This window comes from Gymnodraco acuticeps, unplaced genomic scaffold (genome assembly GCF_902827175.1).
Source record: "Gymnodraco acuticeps unplaced genomic scaffold, fGymAcu1.1, whole genome shotgun sequence".
In the NCBI taxonomy this organism is placed as follows: domain Eukaryota; kingdom Metazoa; phylum Chordata; class Actinopteri; order Perciformes; family Bathydraconidae; genus Gymnodraco; species Gymnodraco acuticeps.
Genome location: NW_022990614.1, coordinates 117,195 through 144,478, shown reverse-complemented (window position 1 = coordinate 144,478; position 27,284 = coordinate 117,195). Strand labels below are relative to the sequence as shown.

The following is a 27,284-nucleotide window of genomic DNA, read 5'->3' as shown; positions in this document are numbered from 1 at the left end:
TTTAAACCAAATGCTTCTCATTTGGTTAGATGTGCTGTTTTCAGTCACTAAGCCTCAGGCAATCAATGAGTCATTAAAAAAGGCTTAATAGCTTTATTGAGTCTTAATTTATCCTCCAATTGTGTGACTTCACAGCACAATAATAATGTGCAATAATTAAACTGTGCAATTCTCTGGTTTGCTCTGGCATTGTTCTGCGTGTTACCGCACATCTCCTTAAATATTCGTATCCATCTTGCAGGGAGTTTTTTGCAGCCCTGATTGGTGTTTATTTTCTTGGTAGAGCAGCGGGCACTACGCCTGAGAGGCAAGTATTCGGATGAAATGCTTACGTAAATGTACCAATACCACAATCTAAGAATACTCAGTTAAAAGTAAACGTTTTTTTTATTTGGAAAATGTACTAAAAGTTCAAATAAATGCCACTTTTGAAAATAAAGTGTGTGCCATGTTTACGTTGCTCTTGAAATTGAATACAAATCAACTTATGACTGATAACTACACAAACCTCTCTATAATTAACCTTCCGAATATATATATATATATATATATATATATATATATATATATATATATATATAGAGATGATAAATCTCAGAAAACAGCCTTTGATTATATGTATTGTAAAAGTATTTTGTAAAAAGTGAACATTGTAACATATGGTAACACCATGAAACTGGTTAGTACATTAAGAAAATTATTTTTTGCAACGTTTTCTGAAATGTGTTTAAATATTCAGTTGAGGTTATGTAGAATTCTAACCTTTTGTAAATGTAGGAGAAATCTAAACACGCACAAAGACAGAAAATAGTGAAATAAAAAACGAAATGTGGATTTTGAATGTTCTACTTCCCTTGTAGTTTGAAAGAAGACAAGTGATGTAAGAAAAATCCTCTAAATTTGACCAGTGCAGGAAAACATAGACCCATGTAGATTAAGCTGATCTTATATACTCATATAATACTTTTTAAAAACATCATAATTAGCTTGTTAGAAAGATAGCTGCACGGTAGCCTGTTGCTAGAGACCACCTGTGTGAGGGCTTTTATCATTATAATAAGCACAATAATAACGGGGGTTTTTCATTATAGAGCCATGCTAAGCTACATGAGTGTGTGTGTGTGTGTGTGTGTGTGTGTGTGTGTGTGTGTGTGTGTGTGCGTGCGTGTGTGTGTGTGTGTGTGTGTGCGTGAGTGTGTGCGTGTGTGTGTGTGTGTGTGTGTATGTGTGTATGTATGTATGTATGTATGTATGTGTGTGTGCGCGTGTGTGTGTGTGGGATCAGGTGCAGTAAGAGCCAGCTATTAGTCTGGAGATGTCCCGTTGTCATGGATACGGAGGTGATCCAGATAATAAGCATAAGGATAAGCGTTGGATTTCTGCGTTTTCTCTCTAAATAAAAGCACCATTACTGCTGGTTAGTGGGGGGGGGGGGGGCGCGGGCCTGCAGGCTCCCCGGAACATTTGATCCTCTTCAACACCTCCAGGTTTCCATTCACTGCCGATTCCTCCTCTTCTTCTTATTCCTCCATAATGTCAACCGGAAGAAGCAGAAACCAGCCTTCTACAATTAATATTCATATCTTCATGCGTGTTTTCCTAATCATTGTTAATTAATCTGTGATTCGGCTCGCGCTGTTATGTAACCCTCCGCCCCCCGCAGCCAGAAACAGATGATCACATTTAACTAGCCTCCACCCGCAAAGCGAGCAGGAAAAGGAGGAAGAGCCTACCTTGATCTGAGTCTCCACCCGGGTCATCTTTACAACTCCTCTCCTCTCATGGAAAATGTTCCTGCTCAGGTTTCCGGGTTCTGATGATCAGCTCTGTGCAAAAAAAACACCGAGTGAAGGAGAGCCACTAGTTCCCTTGTTCCTCCATCCTCAACACGGAGAAGACATCCGTCAGCCTCCACCCCTCAGCTGAGAGAGAGAGAGAGAGAGAGAGAGAGAGAGAGAGAGAGAGAGAGAGAGAGAGAGAGAGAGAGAGAGAGAGAGAGAGAGAGAGAGAGAGAGAGAGAGAGAGAGAGAGGTGTGGTCATATGGGAACACAACGTGCTTATTATAATGCATGTAGGAGTATATATATATATATATATATATATATATATGTAGTATAGCAGCTTAATATATGATATATGAAGCTGCTATAAGAGGAGGAGGGAGGCTGACTGTAGTAGAGCATCAGTTCCAGGCAGAGAGGGAACAAGAGGAGGAGTTTTTATTTATGTTGCATTTAGAAAATAGTGTCGAGAAAAAACTCGAACTTTCAGCAAATGCTATTAGTTTCAACGATGTTAACATTTATTCTCATAATGCTACTACTCTAAATGCTATTTTTATTCTCAACCATAAAAGCTTAACATATATATAATGTTAAAAATATTGACACACACACGCTAATTGCACACACATGGATTATCAGAAAAATTAAGAATCATAAGAATACAAAACTACATTATTTCTAAAGAATATATTACGTTCAGTTTATTATTAGACATCACGACTCTATTCTTAAAATGCTGGAAATGCAAATCCTTTTCTGGTAATGTTCTTTTCTTATAGTGTTTACAGTAATATACTAGGTTATAAACCTAAAAGTAATATTCTTAAAGGACATTATCAGAAATACTGAAATTAAGTATAAAAAAAAAAATGATATTTATAAATAATACCTACAGTATTTAGTTCTGTTAGAACATAATAATAAATCAAAAGAACAGGGGTCTCGTGGTGGAGCTCTCCGTGGTGCTGATCTTCTCCAAACCGCTTCTTTATTTCTGACCGACATTCAAAGATGGACGCCGTTAATCAATCGGTTTCACGGTGAAACAGATCATTAACTTTGTGTAAAATGTTCCAGAAGCTTCTGTAAATAAACGGACACATTGTGAAATCATTTATCAGTTGTTTTTTTACTTTCACCATAAATAAAAAAAGAAAATGACATTTATTTTTTCACTGCAAACAACCTCAAATAATACTGTAGAACTATAGCTTCCTAGAAGCTAACAGAAACAGATCAATAACAATTAAAACAATTGCAACACATACAAGTGTAAACCCAGATTAGTTGTGTTGCATCACTTCTGCATTTATTTGTTTAAATTACAACAAAACAAGCTATTAAATGATGGATGTCGGCGACGATGTCTGAAGGACTCTCACTTGAGGTAAAAAAGTAAATAGTGTATTGGTTACAATCACAAGGTGCTTCATTATCAAGTACAGTAGGAAATAACATTTAACTTAGCTCTGACTCTACTTCAACGCTTCGGTGGGTTTTCTTAACGTGGTGATGTTAACAAAACATGTGGAACGAGAGTTGACATTAAATAGGAATAACTATTGATTATCTCCGTGACAATAATAAATATACATGTTCAAAGAAATGAAAGAATGTGTAAACAACTGCATCACATCTGCATTAGAGTGCAAACACTGCAGCTACCTTTCATTCTCTAACATTTAAATTAAGAGTCAAATGTGAAGACTAATCAAATGGATACCACCCAACCTTCTCACATCTTCAAAAACACGCTCCTCAGGAGGTTGCATAATTAAAATATACTCTGTTTATCCAAAAAAGGAACAGGCTCACAGTTCATCTGCATAACTTAGTCCTGAAAATACAGATCTGACATCAGACTTTCAATATTCAATATTTACCACAAGGTCCTTTTGATCTGGAGAGGTGAATAGATGACATGTTAGTTTAGGGAAAGCCAGGAGAAGTTGGGTGTGGTCACATGTGTTTTTAGACGTGTAACCACACCTTAAAGTGATGGACTGCACATCACTACGCTCAAGTGACAAATTAAAACACTGGAGGTCCGAAGATTTTATATTTTTAAGGGCTGCTACTTTACTTTCATCAAAACGAATGCAGTCTTAATACAACAGTCCTACACTTAACCTTTATGAAGGTTAGCATTTCAATTCTTTCTAGGATTTACAGCAGGATTTTTCATTAGAAAGCATTAGTTTTAACTGCTTAAAGGTAGGGTAGGTAAGAATGGAGAAACCAGCTCGAGTGTTGAAAGTACGCAGCCGAAAACAATCTGCCCCTTCCTTCAGACTTCCTCACAGAGCCCCTCCTCCAACACACACGAACGCGCACATGACCAATGAGGACACGAGATAAGTCTGTGCACAGATGGAAGGCTGACAGGCAGGCAGGCCATCCAGTTACTTTAGCCGGGCCGGCTCAGGTGATTGGTCGTGCTTTTTTACTTGGATTTTCAATAAAATCTTAATATTTTAGGGAAATGTAAGATACTAAGATGTTAAACCATGACTAGAAGAAGTCAAATATCAAGATATCAGCACAACATATTGGCGATATCAAAACTAAATAAGGCTAGTGCAGTCTTGCAATAACTCTTCCATTATGAAGGTTAGTTTTTCAGTTCTTGAGTCATGATTTAATGCAGGACTGCTGTATTAGATCACATTATTACATGGCTTAGTTGAATACTCGATTCTGATTGGTCAAGTGACACGTTGTTAATCCAGAACAGACAGACCGTAAAGGACTTATTGACCGTTGTTAAGGACGCTCACATCTGCACAAACAAGTCCGGTCGATTTAACTGTTTTGCTTTTCGAACTGGGACAAGAAAACAGCGGAGAAGTAACGGGCAGAAACCCTCCTTTTTACGCAGCGGTCCAGACATAGACATCAAACAGCGACACATATTCAGTGTGCAGTTCCTTTGGCATTAGGGCAGGGATATCTAGATACTTCCCAAGGTCTGACATCATGAATTGTGCTACTGTTAAAAGCAAGCAACGATGTTTTCAAATCTGTAATCAAAAAGCTCCTCAAAAAACGCTATCGAAGCAGTTCCTGCCGTCGCAACGTTAGTTCAAACGGACTATTTTTCTTAGCGGATGCATGTCATTTTAAATAAATATACTATTTTTTAAATCAATAAAAAGATTTCAATTAATATTGGGAGTCATATCGTTACTTTGTTGAGAATGTGGCCGTGTGCAGCGACTTGGTCATTATGGGGAAAGGACCCCCTTCATGTCGGGTGTTCTTTTCCCCATAATGACCGCCTCACTATCCCTTACTTAATAATAACTAGGTGTCATAATCAATTACAGCTGAGATTTGTTCTTCACTTCTTTCTTCATAATAAATGAGAATATGTTTTGATTAAGCGCAGAATACTTACATGTTGGTTTTCAAAAGGGTCACATTTTACGGATATCAGCTCAAAATATTGGCGATATCAAAACTAGTCTTGCAATAACTCCTTCTTCATGAAGGTACTTTTTCAGTTCTTGATTGTTGTACAAGACCACATTAATAATAGCTAGGTGTCATAATAAATAAAAACTGAGATTGTTTGTTTTCTTCACTTTGATAAATAATACATTTGAATATTTTTGGGGAATACTTACATGTTGGTTTTAAAAAGGGTCACATTTTAAGATATCAGCACAAAATATTGGCGACTTCAATACAAAAACCAATATCGGCCGAGTCATAGTAAAAATGGAACATCCTCCCTTGTTGCCCTTTGGTCCCACCCGCGCTCTGAGTCCCTGCAGCCTCACCACCACGTGATCTTGAACTCGTAGATGGGCCTCTTGCAGTAGTAGTGGTTGATCAGGTGTTTGTCACAGACGCCGATGCACTGCTGCTCCGCCGTGATGCCGCGCTCCGACAGGTCGCTCACGATGCAGTGCAGCAGGTCGTAAACGTCCGCCACCGCCTCCCAGGGCCCGAAGGAAACGTCCACCTCGCAGTGATGCTCGAACAGCTTGGCCTCGCTGTCCGAGCGCTCGAAACGCAGAGAGTTAAACAGCGGACGCTCGTACGGCGTGATGGGCATCTCCTCTTTGTACACGCAGATCTTCAACTTGGCAAAACGAGCTTTCTTCTGCATGGCCCTCAGTTTGGCGATCTCCACTATGCGCTCCAGATTGTCTGAAACCAAAACAGTTGCATTTATTATTGTTATTTTAAAATGCATAATAGCCTTATTTGTGGGTTTTTTCACGTCCAAGTTCCTTGACAGTGAGTCTCACACAACATGTTACATACTGTTATATACAACGGCGTGTAACATGGTGGCACGCGTGCCTAGGGTTGCCGACCCCTGATTTAGAGTCATTGCGTGCCTATTGATTTGAACACGATCCGTGTATCCATCATTTCCTGGTCTTCTCTAAAGAAGAGGGACCAATGGAAACGTTGTCATGTTGCCGTTGTTCAGCATGGAAACATTCATTAGCTAACAATGACATTATTGTTCTATTAATATAAAGGGAGGCGTGAGAGCACTGCAGGTACCTCTGTAGTAGGGCATCAGGTCCAGGAAGGCTTGGCGAACCCTCTCCCCTGTGAGCGGCTGCGTCTCCTCCAGGCTGTCGAGCAGCGGGCCGAGGGCGTAGTACTGCGCCTCCCTGTGCACCGCCCGCACCCTCTCTCTGTGGGGCAGCTCCCCCTCCCGCAGGAAGTTCAAGATGTCCCTATGAATAGAAACAAGCATCACTACAACAAATCCACACAGACAAATGTATTCCTTATTTAGAGTTGTTTTGAATCTATTTTCAGACAAACTTCCCCCTTAATAGCTATATATCGAAGAGGCCCTATTGTGCTTTGTGGGGTTTTCCCTTTCCTGTAGTGTGTTGGTGTGCATGTAAATGGTCAGCAAAGGTTAACATGCTTGTGTTCCCTCCAGAGTGGGTTTCTCTCCCACACACTGCAAACATAATTGACAGAGTAAAAGCAAGGCTTATAGGCAACCAATCTAAAAGCCTCTGATGTCTATAGCTTTTAAAGTGTGCAATCAATAATACTTTTATAATGATCAGTTTCAGCAAAGAAAAACATTCTGGGTGTGACCCTAGATAACAACCTGTCCTTCACTGCAAACATCGCTGCTACAACCCGCTGCTGCAGATACACGCTTTACAACATCAGGAAGATACGTCCCCAGCTGACTCAGAAAGCCACGCAGGTTCTGGTCCAGGCTCTCGTCATCTCACGCCTAGACTACTGCAACTCCCTCCTGGCTGGTCTACCTGCATGTGAATGCAGGGTTGGGTCCAAGAATGCAGGGTTGTTGGTTGTTCCTAGAGTCTCTAAAAGTACAATGGGAGCCAGAGCCTTTTCTTATCAAGCTCCACATTTGTGGAATCAGCTTCCAGTTTGTGTTTGGGCGGCAGACACCCTATCCGTTTTTAAGAGTGCGCTTAAGACCTTCCTTTTTGATAAAGCTTATAGTTAGGGCTGATTAGATTCAGCCCCTAGTTTTGCTGATATAGGCTTAGTTTGTCGGGGGACATCTTACTTCTTCCTTCTCTCTGTCTATACCTGTGTACTCTCATGTTCCGATTAACCCAGCTTCCCCAAATGTATTTCTTTTTGGTGTCTATATACGCCGGGATCCGGAGTCATGGATGATCCTGCGCTCCTCTGTCCTGGATCTTGAGTCGTGGCTGTGGTCCTGGATCATAGGTCCTGGATGGATATCCTCGTGGATTCATCTTCCTATTATACACACATGCATTTCCAAACATTTGGACTACCTATGTTGCAAATGTATTATCTTTTCAATTTACACACGGCATCTATTGCACGTCTGTCCGTCCTGGGAGAGGGATCCCTCCTCTGTTGCTCTCCCTGAGGTTTCTCCCATGTTTCCCTTTAAACTGTGGGTTTTCTTCGGAAGTTTTTCCTTGTACGATGTGAGGGTCTAAGGACAGAGGGTGTCGTATTGTCATACTGATATTTTGTACAAACTGTAAAGTCCACTGAGACAAATGTAACATTTGTGATATTGGGCTATATAAATAAACATTGATTGATTGATTGATGTGCCCTCCGACCTCTGCAGCTCATCCAGAATGCAGCGGCTCGTCTGGTCTTCAACCTTCCTACATTCTCCCACACCACTCCGCTCCTCCGCTCCCTTCACTGGCTTCCGGTAACTGCAAGAATCCACTTCAAGACACTGGTACTTGCGTACCATGCTGCGAATGGATCTGGCCCTTCCTACATCCAGGACATGGTTAAACCGTACACCCCAGCGCGTGCACTACGCTCTGCATCAGCCAAACGACTCGCTGCACCCTCACTGCGAGGGGGACCCAAGTTCCCATCAGCAAAAACACGTCTGTTTGCTATCCTGGCTCCAAGATAGTGGAATGAGCTCCCCATTGACATCAGGACAGCAGAAAGCTTACACACCTTCCGGCGCAGACTGAAAACTCATCTCTTTCGACTCCACTTCGAGCGATAGAACTTTTAACAAAGCACTTATATACTAATAAAGGACTGGCTTATCTAAAGCCAGTTGAGTAGCACTTGAAATGTTTGGCTCTATGAAACCTGATGTACTTTTATGATTCTGTTTTCTTCAAGGTTGTATCTTCTTGGTCGAACGCACTTATTGTAAGTCGCTTTAGATAAAAGTGTCAGCTAAATTTAATGTAATGTAATTTTGAAAGCCACATTCAGTAAAGAATGAGAGTATTGTATTGTATCATCACTGCTCAGTATATTGAGGGTTTCTGACAGCTGGACTCAAAGCCCTGGTATGATTCAACGTACTTGACCAATAAATGAATGTTGATTTTCTGCTTCGCTGCAGCAGAATCTGGAGGGCTTTTGAACATAGAGAAGAAAATGAATGCGGAAAAATACTGAGAAGTCCTGCAGGAGAAAAAGCTGCTGCAGTGTACAACACAACAGCAAGATGTGTTCCCCAGACAAAGACAAAAGCCTGAAAACACAGAGCAGGCTGTAAAGACGTTTTTATTTCGTTACACATCCTCCCAGCTCCTTGCTTTTCCATCTCTCACCCACACCCCCTCACATTCACACAGAACTGACCTCAGCCCAACCCACTCTTACAGAAGTCATACATCTTGACTCAGATTGTGATCACATTCATATTTTAAAAGACTTTCTTTCGCCTCTTAGCGACGCTAGCAGCCCACTTTGGTCCGGACTTAAATATCTTATGAAACGTTGTACATCCGGTACTCTTCCCCAGACGATGACTTCTCCTTCAAACCCCAGCTTGAGATTGACGTTTGAGTGAAATGTCTCGACAGCTATGGGATGGATTTCATTCACACATCTCAGAAACTATTTTAATCATTTAATTATAGATTTTACTCTAAATGATTATTTCATTTTTACATTTATTTCCAAATATAATTTGTTCAGCTCTGTTTGGATTTACACTCACATTATAACATTCACTTTTTAGAACGTGTATATTTTGAATTTCTCCTCACTGTTAACATGTTTACGTTTCTGGCATTTTGTGCTTTTGCACCTTATTATTATTCCTAATGTCTACACTTTATGTTTTTGTTCTTCATATATTTAAACTATTTCCAAATCTGTCCTCTGGTTATTAAAGTTGTATCTCTTGTTATCTCTTTCCCATCAGCCTCGGCTGTACTTTGTATTGAATGCTTTTGTTAGAATGATTATAAACTAATCTAATTATACCTTATAAGCTCGATAGCATGCTGATATTAGCATTTTAAAGCCTCATAGAGCTGCTAGCATACACTCTTATTGTGTCTGTTTGGAATGTAATTCTACTCGATTACAGTTGATTCACAATTGAATGTCATTATATGATTAACTGTGACTTTACTTTCATTTGTCTGTATATACAGCGTCGAACAGAGAGGAGGAGAAGGTGTGTCAGACCGAACAAAAACACAAAACAGGTACGAACATGCAGTGCAATAGCCAACAACAGAAGGAGATTTATAAATACGAATGAGAGGAAACTAATACGTTGCAGGGTAACGACCCCCTGGGGATGTTTACTGAAGTGTTGGTTTTTTAGCACAGATAAAAGAGATCGAATCTGGAGGCGAAACAAACGTTTTAGAAATCGTTGTGAAGTTTTCTTGATATCAGTAACAGAGGACAAACACAAAGGTCAATCGCTGCAACCTTTTGTCAGTTTCCTCTCCACTTTGTTAAAGGTCACTTTAACACAAAGACACACAGGCCCTTTTTCACTGGTATCGACTTCTAGATATCAACGAATAAGCAGGAAAATAAATATGTAAATCAGTTCAAACTCAGGGAAACCTGTCAGAAAATATAATGAGCTGTCATCAGCAGCTTTAAAACGTCTTACAGATTGCAGAGCGTTAACTTTTTTTCAAACGTTTCACTCTCACACTTCGCCTGCTCTCCCAAGCGTTTCTGACTTATTCATGAGCAAAATGCAACCCTTCTATAGATCTGTTAACAGTAACCATATCAAATCAGTTCGATAATATGAATGTTGTCTTCTTCTTTGCACTACTGCTCAAAAGTTTGGAATCAGCTGTTGTAATGTACAAAACAACTATTAGGCCGCAAGGTGAACCTCGAAAAGTCCTTTAGAAAAGAAATCCCGCTCCACAGAAGTGGAACTACATAATCTTTAGTTCATAAAAAACAACGAGTCATGCTTATCCACCAAAGAAAAGTTCGTCGCTAAAATTCCTGTCAATTCTTCTAGGCACGTAATTATTGGCTGAACTAGTCCCTTCAAAGCGTAATAATATCTTGGTCAAAAGTAGTGCCACGGTTTGTCACGTGATCGTGCTACACCAATTGGGTAGCTGCATATTGTCAACAGAAGTGAAAGATGGCCGCCTCCATGGTTACGCTAAACCAGACCAAATGGATTCTAAACAGTGCTGTATGCTTGTTTTATGTCATGTTTTGTCATATGTCTTAATACATCACTAAGTCCGAGGTATTTGCGTTATATACGCGGTATTTGTGAGAGGTTTTACTATCTGGGAACAGAGTTGACCATCGAATCAACATTGGCTAGCAGCGTTTATCAGCCAACTCCAGCTACAACAACATTCCTGGACTACCATGTTCGCATCGCTAGGTTCATTGGCTGAGCTCGTGGATTATTCCATTAGACTGAGACTTTTTGTCTGTCTGTTGTCTATGGTTACCTGTACCCGTTAAATGCACTCTTACAATAAACATGACTTGATTTCATACATAGCTGCGTCCAGAAGGTTAACTTGTTACGTTAAGTAATTTAGATCAATACAATGCAGTACTTATACCAATGACCATTGATTCATTTATTTAATCATTCATCATATAATAATTTGATGAATGCATTATTATTATTATAGATTATATTATAGATCTATAATAGATATTATTATAGACTATCTAGATTATTATATATATATAAGATTATTATTATAGATATATATAGATTATTATATAGATATATAGATTATTATTATAGATATATATAGATTCTTATTTATATATATATATAGATTCTTATTATAGATATATATAGCTTATTATTATCGATATATATAGAATTATTATTATATCTATAGATTATTATTATAGATATATTATAGATTATTATTTATATATATATATAGATATTATTATAGATATATATAGATTCATTATTATATATATATATAGATTATTATTATAGATATATATAGATTATTATTTATAGATATATATAGATTATTATTATATATATATAGATTATTATTATAGATATATATAGATTATTATAGATATATATAGATTATTATTATATATATACTATAGATTATTATTATATATATAATATAGATTATTATTATAGATATATATAGATTATTATTATAGATATATAGATTATTATTATATAATATATATAGATTATTATTATAGATAATATAAGATTATTATTATATATATATATAGATTATTATTATAGATATATATAGATTATTATTATAGATATATATATATATATTATATTATATTATTATTATTATTATTATTGTAATATGATAATATTGTATTTGTAACTTCAAAATCAATGCCACCGTTGTAAGCTTGTCCTGTACGTATTCCATCTTGTATTGGTAACATAATCAACCTTTTCGTGCTTCACAGACGTAATATGCATGTAACAATGTTTGTGTGTTGAGAATTTTGACTTTTTGAGACTTTCTGGTGCATTTTCCTCGTCCCCGCTACTCGATGAAACCATGGCGGTCGCCATTTTTTCCAAATCTGTTTGTTGATACCGGTATATGCAGCTACCCAATTGGTGTAGCACGATCACGTGACGGACCGTGGCACTACTTTTGACCAAGATATTATTACGCTTTGAAGGGACTAGTTCAGCCAATAATTACGTGCCTAGAAGAATTGACAGGAATTTTAGCGACAAAGTTTTTTTTGGTGGATAAGCATGACTCGTTCTTTTTTATGAACTAAAGATTGTGTAGTTCCACTTCTGTGGAGCGGGATGAAACGATAACAGGGTTCACCTTATGGCCTATATTTGTAAAGAGGACTTTTCACATCCTAAAAGCTTGAGTGTGTCAGAAACCTGAAACCAATAGAAGAGCTGTACAAGAGAGCTATCAGGGTGTTTGACAGAAAGCCTTATTCATGCCACCACGGCACCATCCTCGAAAAACACAATTTCTTAAGTTTTGACAATTTTAAGTCTTTTAAAAAGTATGTGTTTTATTTATAAATGTTTACATGGACTGCCCCCCCCCCCCCCCCCCCCCCCCCCCCATTAATTATTGAATGAAAATCTGCTGTTCCTATTTGACAAAAAACAACTCTCACACACTTACTGCAACTCACCCAAAGTATGTTCCGTCCCGATCTATGAAGTATCGTCCCTCAGCATCTCGAGGGATGTAGTGGCGCCCGCTGAACATGGCGGCCAACATGGTGTCCTCGTGCCGCCGCAGCGTGGACAGGCGGGTCGTGAAGTACGTGCCCCCGACGTTCAGAGAGATGACCTCTGGGAACTAGGAGAGGCAGGAGATACAAATGAAGGTAATGTGTCAATGAGATTGTTGGGAAAATTCTGAATGTCCTCTTCCAATATGAGAGTAACATGATAACAAAGGTATCCCAACTGTAGCTGAGTTCATGACAGGATGTGTGATTACCTAGAAGAGCATCAGGACTGTTTTAGGCATAGCTATGTGATTAACATGATGATTCAGCCTCTATGGAGATAGACATGTGACAAGCATGCTCATTTCTGACGTGGAGCTAATCTGAAGTAAACATTGAAGACTGCTTTCTATTCCTCCATGTTGTGACTGTGTAACTCCCTCTCTTGGATATCAGCATGTGAAGGACACTGTTCAGGAACTACTTGATGCTCTGTATGTGATGACCAACGCAACGCAAAAATGTCCCAAATTGGGATCAATAAAGTATCCATCCATCTATCCATCTATCCATCTATCCATCTATCCATCTATCCATCTATCCATCTATCCATCTATCCATCTATCCATCTAACTATCTACTTCCATTCTTGCAAGGATAATAAATACATGTATCCTGATATTGAAGCTCAAGCCGGCAACGAGTGATATTTTTCTAACAGAGATAATCCAGTATGACACATGTTATAGTAATTCAAGAATGTACATTTTGAAAGAACAACAAGGCGTTAAAGTGTTATTTAAACCACTTATAATGTTGAAAGGACCTTTTTTGATGAGACACAAGAGTGCAAATGTTTGTGTAATTCCCCATGAGATGGTACATCATATAAACAGATAGATCCGCACAACAAAAAGAGTGTTTTAATGCTGCTGTTTGTAATAATAATAATACATGTTATTTATATAGCGCTTTTCCTTGTGCTCACAGCTCTTCCCCATCCAAAATCAGCCATTACAACGTGCTACTACTGCATAAAAGCGGGCGCGGCAGACTGACAAACCCACATGTATTTGTGCAATTATTACAAAATTCACTAGCTGTGTCATCACAATGTTGACATTTTAATTTAGAAATTGCCCACCATCAACGAATACAAACACGTGCACACATGCGTGGCACACATTTGGTAAGAAATCAATGTGAGCTGGCCCAGATATATCGATATCGTTTTTATTCATCTGTTGTGCACAACATGTTTTTGAAAATACAGATTTTTTCTAGGAGTTTTTATTTTGATTCAAGCACTTTCGTAACCTTAAAGTAGTACTGAAAGCTGGTTGAGCTGCAACGATATGTTAATGGTTGGGAGAGAATTGCCATCTTTTTGGATAGTTGATTAATTGTCGAAGTATTTTTAATGCGGGAAAAAAAATGATAAAATGTTTTAGTTTTTAGCCTCTGAAATATAGAGGTATCCTGCTTTTCTCCATTTTATATAATTGCATTAAACATACAATTAATCTAGAAAATAATCATCAGATTAAAGATAATGAAGTTTATGATTTAAGGCCGCTACATATTGGACACACTAGGTTCAAAGTAGAACAGCTTATTTCCTTGTTGTTTATTGGACCAGAGAATTCAATAAATCACCGGACCCAGTTTTAAAAGCTAATTCAACACCTCTTCAGATGAATCCAAAGGGCTGTGAATAGCCTGTATTGACTGCAGGTCAGACTACAGAAATAAAAGGATTATTCAACTGCAATCCAAGTTAACACAAGTCATGTGACACAACTGTCGACCAATCAGGACGCGGCCTAGGGTCAAGACCACTGACCCCTTCTGTATGAATAGCCATAAACAGTCGAAAGTGAAATTATCAGTCAGGATGAACTAAGAATGTAGTTAACATTTGACACTAGAGATAATATGTTTTATTATTATATGGAAGTTTGAACTGACTTTAACTTTCTCTTCTTTTTAATAGTAGCCATTGACTAATGAATCCTTTGTTTATTAAGACAGTTATACTTACTCAAGTACTGTACTAAAGTAAAACTATGACACACTTTTACTTCACTCAAGTGTCATTCTACTTTCTACTGCATGTAGAAAATGTTGTGCTGTTTTTTACTGTTACTTTGCAAAATCCTAATGCAAAAAAGAATGACTAAATGACTAATAATGTAGATAAACATAAGGCTTTATTCATCGCTTGATACCCTGCACATAAGTTCATTTAGTAAATAATTAATGCAATAAATACTACAATACAATTTATAAATAGGCCATTCTGCATTATGTGTATTTTTACTTTTTGTAGCCTACTTTAAGAAGGCTATGTTTTGATGCTTTACTTCATTAATTTAAGTAAAATGTGTACTTGTTTACTTTCTACACTGTAACGTTACTGTTTGAACGTAAGTAATGGATGTGAGTACTCCTTCCACCATGGGTTATTTAGTACTAATACCTTTCAAGTTAAGAACTACATATCATGTCAATGTGTTAGCTTGTTTGTTTGCTGGTTTCACGTGATTTTCTCCCGGTCCAGCAGCTCTGTACCGCGGCTCGGCCTACCTCCTGCTCCGGTGTGTTGAACGCGGAGCGGAGAGTCTTGCTGAGGGCGAAGCTCGGCGTCGGGGAGGCCGGTTTTCTGAACTCGTCCTCGGCAGCCGTAGTGGAGCCAGAGCTGCCGGACATGGCATCACCCGGTTTCTCGGTGTCCTCCGCGGCCGAGAAAACCACCATCACCCTGGGTAGAGGCAGCGCCCGTCTCTCCTGGATGAAGCGCCTCACCCGAGTAGTGGCGGCGGGCAGCGGGCTGAAGGACGGAGCCTGCTGCCGCTCCTGCCGCTCCCTGCCACCGCCGCTCCCCTCAGAAGAACCGTTAGACCCGTTAGAACCGTTGGGACCGCTCGAGCCATTCTGCTGCATGCGCGCGGCGAGCCAACCGTTGGGCGGCGGCACCGAAATCACGGGACGATAGCTGCACGAGCCACGGTGAGCGACTGCTATTAAAAACAACAACAACACAGGGTGGGGAGCGAGCAGCTGCCGGAAGAAACACACCCCCGCCTTCAGAGCCGAACCGGAAGTAGGGGCACTCCGTCTTTCAATAATTAAACATTAAAAGAAACTGCACATATTTAAACCAAAGTGTTTTAGGTGAGCAGTCCAAAGCAAACAGGGCCCACAAAGAAGTCTCCACGCTGTCACGTATTGTGACGTCATCACGCCAAGGAGCGCTCTTAAAATAAATAATAAATGATATCAACACGTGGCAAGAGAATCACAACTTAGTTTATGTGAAATATATCACCTTTTTTTTACTTTGTATGTTGTCACCGTTTGTGTGTGTGTGTATATTCTATGTCTATATTTTTTCTTGAATGAATACGATTTTAAAAAAATAGGTTCAAAACAGTAGTAAAATATTGTACTGTGACTTTTAGAAATGTTAATGTTATCACAACCTGCTGCCACCAAAATATATTAAAGCAAGGCATCAATACATGTAGATACATCTGCAATTAGAATATATAGTACTTCATTATTTTCTAATTTATTATTAAATCAAAATACATGTACTAAATGTATTGAATGCATGTGGTGTAGATTAACATTTACAATACATAATATATTAAGAAGCAAAACAAAGAAGCTCCTAAAGTAAAGTACAATTACCTCAAACATTATACCAGAGTTCAGTACAAGTAAATGTGCTGTATGATTGTCCTAATATTAAGATAAGGTGTATAGTTGATTTAAAAAAGCAGCTGTTGTCAATTACAACAGAAACATATGTCATATGACATGTAATGTAATATGAATGTTCCTTTTATTATTATTTATTTTTTGTATTTTCTATGACTTGAATAAGTTGATTTAGCAAAACCTTTTTATTATTGTTTGTATTTTTGGCTGATCTGTGTTGCTAATTTCACTTCAGTAAAACAACTAGTCCTTCCACCACTGCATACAACAACATGTGCAGACCTGTCATTTAAAAAAACATCATTATTCAGCTTGGATTAAATGTGTTTAAAGGATGTTTTTACTGTGTCCACTCCTCAAAGCACACAGAGATCAGACGAGCAGCTTCGGGGAGGTCTTCTCTGCCTCGAGTGTGACGGATGTGGGGAGATGTTGAAAAAGGAAACTCTTTGCTGCTGCTGAGCAGAAAGAGGGCAGCGGACCACTGGAGGTAAAATACTTCAATCATTATTGAGTGAGTTACATCTAACATAATGGCTCTAGTTGATGTCTAATATTATCTTTAAAATGTTTGTGTTTGTAGGGGTGTAAAGTAACTAAGTAGACTTACTCAAGTTTGTGCTTACAATTCTGAGGTACTTGTAGGCCTACTTTACTGGAGTATTTCCATGTTATGCTTCTTTGTTCTTCTACTCCACTACAATTCAGAGGTAAATCTCGTACTTTTACTCCACTACATTTATTTAATACCTTTAGTTACTTCACAGATCTGGATGAATGATGTGAAATATAATCAAGTGTTAAATCAGACTTTAGTTCCACCTGGAGTAAATTCACAAGCTACCCTGCAGTATACAAAGTCATTCGAACTAGCTGCACCTTTACCAGCTTTGAGAACACTTTCATGATCAATCATTAAAAAACATGTCATATATATTATTCTGAAATGGACCAATCTGCACAAAGACTACTTTTACTGTCGCTACTTTAAGTACTTTTACGTTTTTTTACTCTGCACTGTTTCTCAATAAATAAAAAACTCATAACTAATTTGTTGAAATAACAAATGTTTAAACTAATGGAAGAATAGACATGGAAGATATTCATTCGTTACTTCAAGACACCCTAAATTCACATACAGACAAAATGTCGCTTCAAAATGCTGGAGAGAGTGCGGAGAGCAGAAGGAGAACAATGATTATATGCTTTGTTCCTGTAATGTTTTGTGCTGCTTCTTGGAAATAGTTATTGTTGGCATTTTTCAAAACAAGAATCCTCTATTTCTTGGGAAAACACCAGAGGCAATACAACAAAAAGATTGCCTAACCCTAACCCTAACCCTTTCAGTGACATAAGCAATCATTAACAAATCACAAGGAATTGGCTAAAAGATAATAACCTAATCAACTCACGATGGAACAACCTAGTAAATGAAATGTACGGAATAGAGAAAATGACAATGAGAATTAGAAACCAAGTTCATATTTTAGATTAAATATGGGTAAAGTATAGAGCACAAAACATGTATAATTAACATGAAGAACTGACACTTAAAGTACACCTAATAATGTCTCCATTATGTTTTTGCCATGTATTATTGTTTCATTTTGTTCCTGATTTGTCGACAGCTATGTAGATAAGTTATGTATCTATCTGTGTTTATTTGGTTAAAGGTGGGGTAGGTAAGTTTGAGAAACCGGCTCGAGATACACTTTTTGTTATATTCCATGGAATGCCGATAGCAATGAATATCTTAAGTGCTTTGACAATAAATACATAAACAAATGTCATCTGTGGAAGCCGTAGTACTGTAAAAAGCACGACCAATCATTTTAGCCAGGGCCGGCTAAAATAACTGGATGGCCTACCTGCCTGTCAGCCTTCCATCTGTGCACAAACTTATCTCGTGCCCTCATTGGTCATGTGCACGTTCGTGTGTGTTGGAGGAGGGGCTCTGTAAGGAAGTGACAGATTTTTTCCGGCTGTGTATTTTCAAATTCTAGCGCACTCGAGCTGGTTTCTCCAAAATTACCTACCCCACCTTTAACGGTAGGTAAGAATGGAGAAACCAGCTCGAGTGCGCTAGAATTTGAAAGTACGCAAGCGAAAAAAATCTGCCCCTTCCTTCAGACTTCCTCACAGAGCCCCTCCTCCAACACACACGAACGCGCACATGACCAATGAGGGCACGAGATAAGTTTGTGCACAGATGGAAGGCTGACAGGCAGGTAGGCCATCCAGTTATTTTAGCCGGGCCGGCTCAGATGATTGGTCGTGCTTTTTACAGCGCCACGGCTTCCACAGATGACATTGTTTAATGTATTTATTGTCAAAGCATTTCATGTATTCATTGCTATCGGGATGTTAAGAGCATTCCATGGAATATAACAAAAAGTGTTTCTGAAGTGAATTACCTTCCCCACCTTTAAGTAGGCTTTGTAAATAATTTCTGCACAAATAGTACAATACAAGAAGAAGTATTATTGGCAGAAAAGGAATTGAAGAGTCTTGAGCAAAAACACATTATGCAATACTTCCTTGTGAACAGCACAGAGAGGTTTCTGGGAAAAAAACGTTATCCACTTCCAAAGTGAATGGAGAAGTGAACGAGACACTCTGACGCCTCTGACCTCATTCAGGGTCTTCATTAGACACATAAAAACAACATTTAGTAGATGATTAGTGGCTTTAGCAGCACAGCTCAGAACAGGAAGTCCCTGCAGCTGATGATTAAAACCACACATATTATCACTGATATACATCAATCATCGAGCAGTCGTCTCACAAGTAAAAGTCCTCCATTCAAAATGTCACTCAAGTAAAAGTACAAAATGATTAGCATCAAAATAAACTTAGCGTAGCGACAGTAAAAGTAGTCATTGTGCAGATTGGTCCATTTCAGAATAATATATATGATATGTTTTATAATTATTGATCATTAAAGTGTTCTCAAAGCTGGTAAAGGTGCAGCTAGTTTGAATGACTTTGTATACTAAAGGTATTAAATACATGTAGTGGAGTAAAAGTACACCATGTACCTCTGAATTGTAGTGGAGTAGAATTACAAAGTAGCACAAAATGGAAATACTCAAGTATGTTTAAGTACCTCAACATGTTACTTAAGTACTTGAGTAAATGTACTTAGTTACTTACTATAACTCTTGTGTTTTTTTTAAATTATTTTTATCATATCTTATGTTATATAGTATTGTATCTTTCCAGCTATCGTGTCTCATCCTATATTACCGTAACTACGATATATTATTCAATTTTATCCACTATTATCATATCAAATCGATGTGATGGAACTGATGTATAAAGTTGCCAACAATGGAAACACTTTAGTAAAGTATAAGCAGTACTTAAAGGGGTGTAAATGTACTCAGTTTCACTACTGATGCTTCCGAAGCGTAGGTGTCAGTTTTAGATACAGTTGAGGTTTCATTTTGTTTTAGCCAACCACATCCTGAGGACTGCTCTGTCTCAACAGGAAGACAGCAGCTACTTCAGCCATGAAGGAGAGAACACTTCTTTAAACTGTGTCCACTGAGAAGCCACATCAAATCTGTGTCTGTGTGTGTGTGTGTGTCTGTGTGTGTGTGCCAGTGATGATAGGAAGCTCCGACGTTCTGGTCCTGACCGTCGGGTCGGTTCTGTCTCTGAGTCTGCTCTCAGTGCTCTGCCTGCGATGCAAGAAGAAATCCAGTAAGTGCATAATTTCCCTCCCACAGTAAAACAATCTGGGTCAGTCCTGGGCTGGTTCTGCTCTAACAGCAGATCATCTTTAGGGAGGGAACTTTCACACTTTCTACTATACTGCCCTTTTCAGCCTGGGGTTAAGAATAAGCTTTAGGTACAGGTGCTAAAGTCAGACTTTCTGTATCCGTGCTAATGCTACTAGTTTTGTTTTTTGACGCTTAAAAGATTCCTCCGATTTATTTTCTCTCATATATCTAACACTATAACTCATGTTTGACTTTCTTGACATATTAAATGTATTCTCAACAATTCAATTGTATTCTCAACATGTGGGCTTAATTCTCAAAACGCTAAATAAAGAAAAATGTGCTTTTCTCATTTTTGAGTAAGAATCGGTAGAATTAGGTAGCTCTATTCAAACCTTTCCCCCCAAAACATATAAACAAAGATAAAATAAAAATATACACATAAGGAGTTCAAGTTAAACTGAGGATTAAGAATATTAAATAAAATAATACAAATATTTATAATATCATAAAAAGTACAATATACAACAATGAATATTTAAAAATCACCATGTCACCATATACACAGATGTTTTAAGTAATGATATTAATGATCAAAACCAAATGATTACTAGTAAGATTAGAACTACATATTTTTGAGTAGATTAAGTACATTTACCCAAGTACTATACTTTGAATACGAGGATTGAACCCTCTTTATTTTTGTCACACATGCACACAGTACTACACACTGTGAAATGATCGTGCCGTGACCCGGCAACCCTTCGGAACTAAGGAACTTATACCTAACTTTAAACTCCATTTAAATATGCTTTATACTTCACCTCTCACACATCTCAAGGGAAACTATCGTACCTTTTACTCCACTACATTTATCAGCTTTAGTTACTTTCCAGAATAAGTTTTTCGTCCCCTTCCTGTCCAGTAAATAATAATAATAATAGATTTATTTTGTAAGCGCTTTTACAGGTGCTCAAAGTCGCTTTACAGAGATAGTGAAAAGAAAAGAACAACAAATAAATATAGTTGAAGTCAAATTAAAATCAAGCAATACAACAACAATCACGCATTAAAAGCCAGATTGAAGAGGTGAGTTTTTTGAAGGTGGTGAGGTCAGTGAAGACACATTTCTCCACATTTGTTGATTTCTAACGTCTTGAAACTGAAGGATGCGAACTATTCCGTTACTATCAAGGTGTTTGACAGAAAGCCATATTCATACCACCACTGTACCATCCTTGAAAAACACAATTTCTTGGGTTTTGACCATTTTAAGTCTTTTAAAACTATGTGTTTTATTTATAAATGTTTACATGGACTGCCCCCCCCCCTCAGAAACCAGAGGAGAGTGTGAAGTCCATCGCAGACGGACCACTTTTGGACAAAATGTCCTCTCCATTAAAGGCAGCTCATTGTGGAATAGCCTCCCAAATGAGACACGGGATTGTCCCACTCTCAATAGTTTTAAAAGTCAACTCAAAGAATGGTTGAGGAACAAACAGATGTGCAATCACCGCTACATGCACTTTAACACAGGGGTATCTCCTCCTGCACTTTACATATCATAGCTGCTACATTGTACTGCCATGTGGTAAATGCTTACATGCTGCTCTTGCTCTTTTGCACTTTCTGCATGTCATGTATTTATTTTTGCTATGTATATAAATGTCATGGTCTGACTCTTGTATGTTGTATGTGAGGAGACTGCGGATGGAAATTAGCTTAAAGCTAAAATCCGGCTCATTTACGCTTGTAAGCATTGTTTTGTTTTAAAGTGTTCATCGATGTGCGGTTCAAATAAACGATTAAACAAAACGTTTTAAATCCCCTCTTGGATAAACTGGAAATTGCATCGTCACAACGCTGTTTGTTGATTCTGAGAAACAAACAGCATGATTATATTAAAGAAATAAAGCACTGCTGGGGATTAAACTACCCACCACAGATAGAGGAGTTCACAAGAGGACAACATGAACATACAGCAGCATCACGTAGGCGGATGGAAACACGCTGATGGTCTGACAAGTGTTGCATGGCCCTGTAACATTTTCCATTTCTGATTGAAGCTCCTTTACCATCAGCTCTGTTTGTTTACAGCAGGGGTGTCAAACTCACATACACAGAAAAATGGGTACTAGTGGAGGGCCGGACTGGTTCAATGTTTATTGCAAAACTTATTGAAATGAACTTATTGAATATATTAAACCTGGAACTAACAAAGCTTAAATTATTGCCTATAAAAACAACATGAAACATTATATAATCAGTTGCATTCATTTCTTATGGCTCTATCTGCATATTTTCCGGAGTCATTTCTTATGATTACATTTTTCCACAGGCCAACAACAGCTTCAACAAAACTATTTCCCTCAAAGAGAAAACCAAACATGCCCTGTTGTCGTGAGAGAGAAAGTGCAGAAGGAAACATCCTTGTAAACTCAGTGTGCTGCTCTGTGATGCTAGTTCAAGCAGATACTTGGCATCTCATCTTGGGTGCAAGGTCATCAATGTTTGGGCTCAGGCTCTGAGCTGAGGAGACCCTCAGGATGGAGTGAAGGTGCAATATACCGGCGGGCCAGATCTAATAGTAATTCAACATTATCCTGCGGGCCGAAATTAAATCCACCAAGGGCCTGATTTGGACCCCGGGCCTTGAGACATGTGGTTTACAGTAACTTCACCAATGACTGGTTTTATCAGCAGCCTAGTTCAAAGTGTTGAATAATAATGTGGGTTAAAAAGTATCCCACAATGAACAATACCAGATTTTTATAAACCAGCCGACTGTATGTTCAACACATTTGAGTTGAATGTCAAATCAGTGCGAATTAGACAATATGGATGCTTTGATAATAACGATTTGATAACTGCTGTGTGTCGTTGCAGAGATCATCCACGAGGAGCATCAGATATACGACCCGAGGACGTTGTGAGTATTTGTTCCACAGAAGATCACTTTGACTGTTGTTTCAAACAGATTCGGAAGAAAAAATAAACACAAAACTGTCAAATGATTATACAGACTGTCTGTTGAAAACATCCATTATAATTAACACGGATGTTTTAAAAGAACTGCATACAACAGAACAGTTAGAAAATTGCTCTCATTTTCTTTTCAATCTTCCCGTCAACACTGTGGTTATTTATTTGTTAAAATTCATATTTAATATATACGGATTTGTTTAATATCTTGACAGCCAACGGGGGGGAAGTAGGTTTGCTGTGACAGAATCAAAAACAGGTACGGTTATTTATTTTGATCATCCAACTTTAAGATTATATAACTTATTTTGACTCCTTTTATTGTGCTGTTTTGTGTTTCAGTCACCAGAGCAAACCAGATCACTTCAACCACAGTGTATGTGTTTATCATTACATTTATTATCGTCTTTTTAAAGTCAAATACTGTTTTCATTTAGGGTTATGGTTAGGTGAAATACTGTTTTTTTAATTAAAAAGTCAATTACTGTTTTCTTTTACAGTTGTTTAATGCTGGAAGAAGGAGATTTTAACATTCAACAAGTCATATCGCATAAAATAACATAAAATACCATTATTGGTGTTTGAATTAGTAACAGAGTTTGTGTCGATTACTTTGTTAAAATATATTATTATTTGTTATGCTCCGTGTCACAGGGGCTCTGGTCCCTATTGGTCCCCCCCCAGAACCGCCCATGCTTCATATTGCTTTGATAAATTAAAAAGGTCAGGTCACATTTTTTATATTCCATTCATCTTTTCTCCATTTATGAAAATGTCAAACGGCGCTTTAAATTTCACTTTCTAATGGTCAGAACAAGCCTTGTGACTGAAATCAACCAAACAAGTATACGCTAGGACTATATGAGAATTGAAATTGCATTGTTTTCATTTTTACAACATGTTAAATTATGCTATTTAATATTTTAATTAACATTTTAATAAAGTCCTGTATGGACTTCCATAGAAAACAGTGTTATGGCAAACTAGTAACATTTCTCTCAACATTTGAAATACAAAATGTCCCGTGATAACAAATAAAATAATCATTTGATTTGTTTTTTTAGAGAAACTCAAGAGGACTTTGAGGACTTTTCAACAGGTACCATATTTTTCTCATGCTAAAGATGTCAATGCACACTAACAGTGGAAGTTAAATTATAACGACAATGTCTTACAGCTGCAAATGACGAGCAGTCAGACTATCAAAATGTCTCGGATGGTGAGAACACACACCTAACACACACTATTTAAAACATACTGTAGATATCATTATACTTATTAAGTGTTTGCATTTTCACATATGTTCATCCCTACTGTCGCTGCAGCTCAAACCGGAAATCCAGAACACACATATGTGTAAGTTTTACTTTTACTTGTTTGTATTTCTAAAAAAACTGTAAAAAGCAATTAATGGAAGCATTTAATTATTTTTAATGAAAATAATTAAAAGGGACCTATCATGCAAAATGCACTTTTGTATGTATTTTATAACTATGTGTCCCCAGTGCGTCGGGGAATTCACGCAGCGTCAGAAAATAAAACCCTCTCTCTTTTCCTCCGTACCCAAATCTTTTAAAAACGGGGGTACAACGAGTGGATAAAGATTTGCTGCCGATATGACGTCAAATCGGCGGTGGACCCACATAAAGTTGCTATCAGAAACAATGCCTGACGTGTTTTAGACGTAATCTCGTCTTTGTTTACATTAGCAAGCCTCGCTAACACTCAGAGCTAACCTGTACTGAAGAGCACATGTAGGAAAGCAGGAAATAACAAAATAACTCACCTTGTGATAAACCCGCAAGAGAAAAAGCATTTGAGCTCCATACTGTTTCAGAAATAATCCTTGATGTGGTTTAGAACAGGATGGCGTTTTATCACAGCAGAATTTAACTCTATCTCCAGTAGAATTCTGATCAGGCATTAGCTCCGCCTCCTCTTTTTTTCTTTTTTCAAGCTAAGGACCCAAAATCCGCGTTTCTCTAACAGGGCTGCAAAAGAGGGGTATGAGCCGTATGAGGCATGGCTACAATGGGGGATCTGTTTGGGAATTGAAGCAAAAACCTTCACAGACATGTTTTGTATAGGCATGGCCCTACAATATATTTTTCCAATATAGCACAACAGGTCCACTTTAAATTCTGCGTCAGAAGAGAAGAGACCTTTCTGAACCAAGAATATGCAGATTTATTTTAAGTCTTAATCTCTTAAAGCGTCATTCTTTTTATAATTTTGTTATATATATACTATTATTTTCAATTGTCAGAATGTAATCACCCAGCCGGTTTTTAATTGGAATAAAATACAAGAGGAGATTCTTTCAGGAACTTGTATTCATGCATGCTGAAAAAGGACATTTTGCATAATAAGTCATTTAATTTTTAAAGAATATTTTGCTAGTAATATTTGTATTGTTAATACTTTTAAGATCACCTAACGTAGAATCTGTTTTTACGTCTAATGGACTATATAAGTGTATTTTTTTATAGAAAGTATAATTCGTAAATTTTCAAAAATTAGATAAAGAACTAAATGTTTTTAATTGTACCTAAACTTTAACCAACGTAGGTATGACGGATCTAGTATGTTCTAATAAACTATGTATTATGTTAATTATGCAACCTTTTAAATATCCATTGTTTTAGTAAAAGAAAAAAAGGTTAAAACACGCGATATTTTATGTTTGCATAGAGCTCCACTCCCGATGTCAGCTTACATAAACGAACTAATGACTAAAGAAATAATCACTGGTGAGCATTTTTACTTTATACTTCACTTTGGCCTCAAGTACATTAAAATACTTTGTATACGTTTAGCATTATTGATTTAACATTTATTACATTATTGTTATAGATCAGAATCCAGCTGTTTATGCTAACGTCATCTCATCACTGCAGATTAAAGAGGGTCAGTTCAATCATTGAGTCGGAATAATACAGACACAAATAATACAGATACAAAATAAAAACTCTCAACTTGTTTTATCTTATTTTTATTAAACAGACGAGGACGACTACGAGAACTCGGATTTTCTGGACAAAATTGTGGAGGAGGAAGAAGACAGTGAGTGCTATCATTGATATTTATTTATTATCCGACACATTGTACTGAAAGGCTAAGGGGCGGGACATCTCTAAGCGGTTGACCAATCACAACAGAGTGTATCAGGACAGGAAAAAAAGCACCTATTCTGATAATGGCTTAAAGGTGGGGTAGGTAATTCACTTCAGAAACACTTTGTTATATTCCATGGAATGCTCTTAACATCCCGATAGCAATGAATACATTAAATGCTTTGACAATAAATCCATACAAAAATTCATCTGTGGAAGCCGTGGCACTGTAAACAGCACGACCAATCATCTGAGCCGGCCCGGCTAAAGTAACTGGATGGCCTACCTGCCTGTCAGCCTTCCATCTGTGCACAAACTTATCTCGTGCCCTCATTGGTCATGTGCGCGTTCGTGTGTGTTGGAGGAGGGGCTCTGTAAGGAAGTCTGAAGGAAGGAGCAGGTTTTTCCGGTTGTGTATTTTGAAGTTCTAGCACACTCGAGATGGTTTCTCCATTCTTACCTACCCTTAATTGTTTTAAGTCCTATTTTGAGTAATGTAACTTGTTGCTGCTTTTATCTGTTTCACCCTCTGTAAAGTAAATATCTTTTGGGTTTTGGAGAGTTGATGGAAACAAAGAGAAATGTAGGTTGTCATAGATTCTTTTAACCTGCTGGAATGTTCGTTTTTTTAGGTTATCTATCCCAGTTTGTTCTTAATCTTATAGAATTGTGATGCCGTCTCGTCTTTGTGTATATTTTTAGTCTCATTTGTGCGTTTATTTGAAACTTTTTATTTGTTTGCTTTCCATTTTCACCTGGACTCCCTGACAGAATATAGCATCTCAGTGGTATTTTTTAAATGAGAAATATTTGATGTTGCATCGCTTCTGGGAAATCGAGTAGAGTACAAATATCGAAACAGTCATTTTCTTTTCTTACAGATGAGCCAGATTATGTGAATGAGAACGGCTGACAGCAGAGAAGATGTTCCTGCACCCTGACCTCTTGGAGTTAAATTCAAAGTAAAATTATTATTTTTTAAAGTGTTTGTGTTCCTGCTCTGTGTCATGTGTTAATGATGTAGACAGCTGTGTGAATAAACGCTCATGGAGCTTGGCTGCCA

At 37.7% G+C, this 27,284-nt stretch overlaps 3 protein-coding genes across 14 annotated transcripts in view; 1 reads left to right on the top strand and 2 right to left on the bottom strand.

Moving 5' to 3' along the window:
- Positions 1 to 1,920, bottom strand: part of kcnj6 (potassium inwardly rectifying channel subfamily J member 6) — an 8,311-nt gene extending 6,391 nt beyond the window's left edge. Inside the window, exon 1 of the mRNA XM_034229010.1 lies at positions 1,734 to 1,920. The gene's annotated coding sequence lies outside the window, so the exon portion shown is untranslated. The remainder of the gene's footprint in view (positions 1 to 1,733) is intronic.
- Positions 1,829 to 15,893, bottom strand: kctd7 (potassium channel tetramerization domain containing 7). Of its 2 annotated transcripts, none has more exons than XM_034229011.1 (5): positions 15,265 to 15,893; positions 12,637 to 12,806; positions 6,307 to 6,485; positions 5,568 to 5,940; positions 1,829 to 1,922 (listed from the first exon to the last, which is right to left on the bottom strand). In XM_034229011.1, the coding sequence occupies exons 1-5, from the start codon at positions 15,619 to 15,621 to the stop codon at positions 1,919 to 1,921; spliced, it is 1,083 nt and encodes a 360-aa protein (XP_034084902.1). In that variant the 5' UTR covers positions 15,622 to 15,893; the 3' UTR covers positions 1,829 to 1,918. The 2 variants fall into 2 exon arrangements, with proteins under 2 accessions (XP_034084902.1, XP_034084903.1); XM_034229012.1 differs by lacking the exon at positions 1,829 to 1,922 and adding an exon at positions 2,756 to 2,868.
- On the top strand, positions 15,570 to 27,284 carry LOC117554583. 11 transcript variants are annotated; one of them, XM_034229028.1, is made up of 14 exons: positions 15,570 to 15,687; positions 16,764 to 16,915; positions 20,008 to 20,106; positions 23,013 to 23,055; positions 23,324 to 23,367; positions 23,451 to 23,484; positions 23,763 to 23,831; positions 24,173 to 24,207; positions 24,286 to 24,327; positions 24,434 to 24,464; positions 25,800 to 25,814; positions 26,006 to 26,015; positions 26,112 to 26,171; positions 27,103 to 27,284. In XM_034229028.1, coding segments are annotated over exons 2-14 (501 nt in total). In that variant the 5' UTR covers positions 15,570 to 15,687; positions 16,764 to 16,914; the 3' UTR covers positions 27,121 to 27,284. The 11 variants fall into 11 exon arrangements, with proteins under 11 accessions (XP_034084919.1, XP_034084909.1, XP_034084913.1 ...); XM_034229018.1 differs by having other exon boundaries at positions 25,800 to 25,858; positions 25,962 to 26,015; XM_034229022.1 differs by having other exon boundaries at positions 16,764 to 16,891; positions 25,800 to 25,858; positions 25,962 to 26,015; positions 27,103 to 27,279.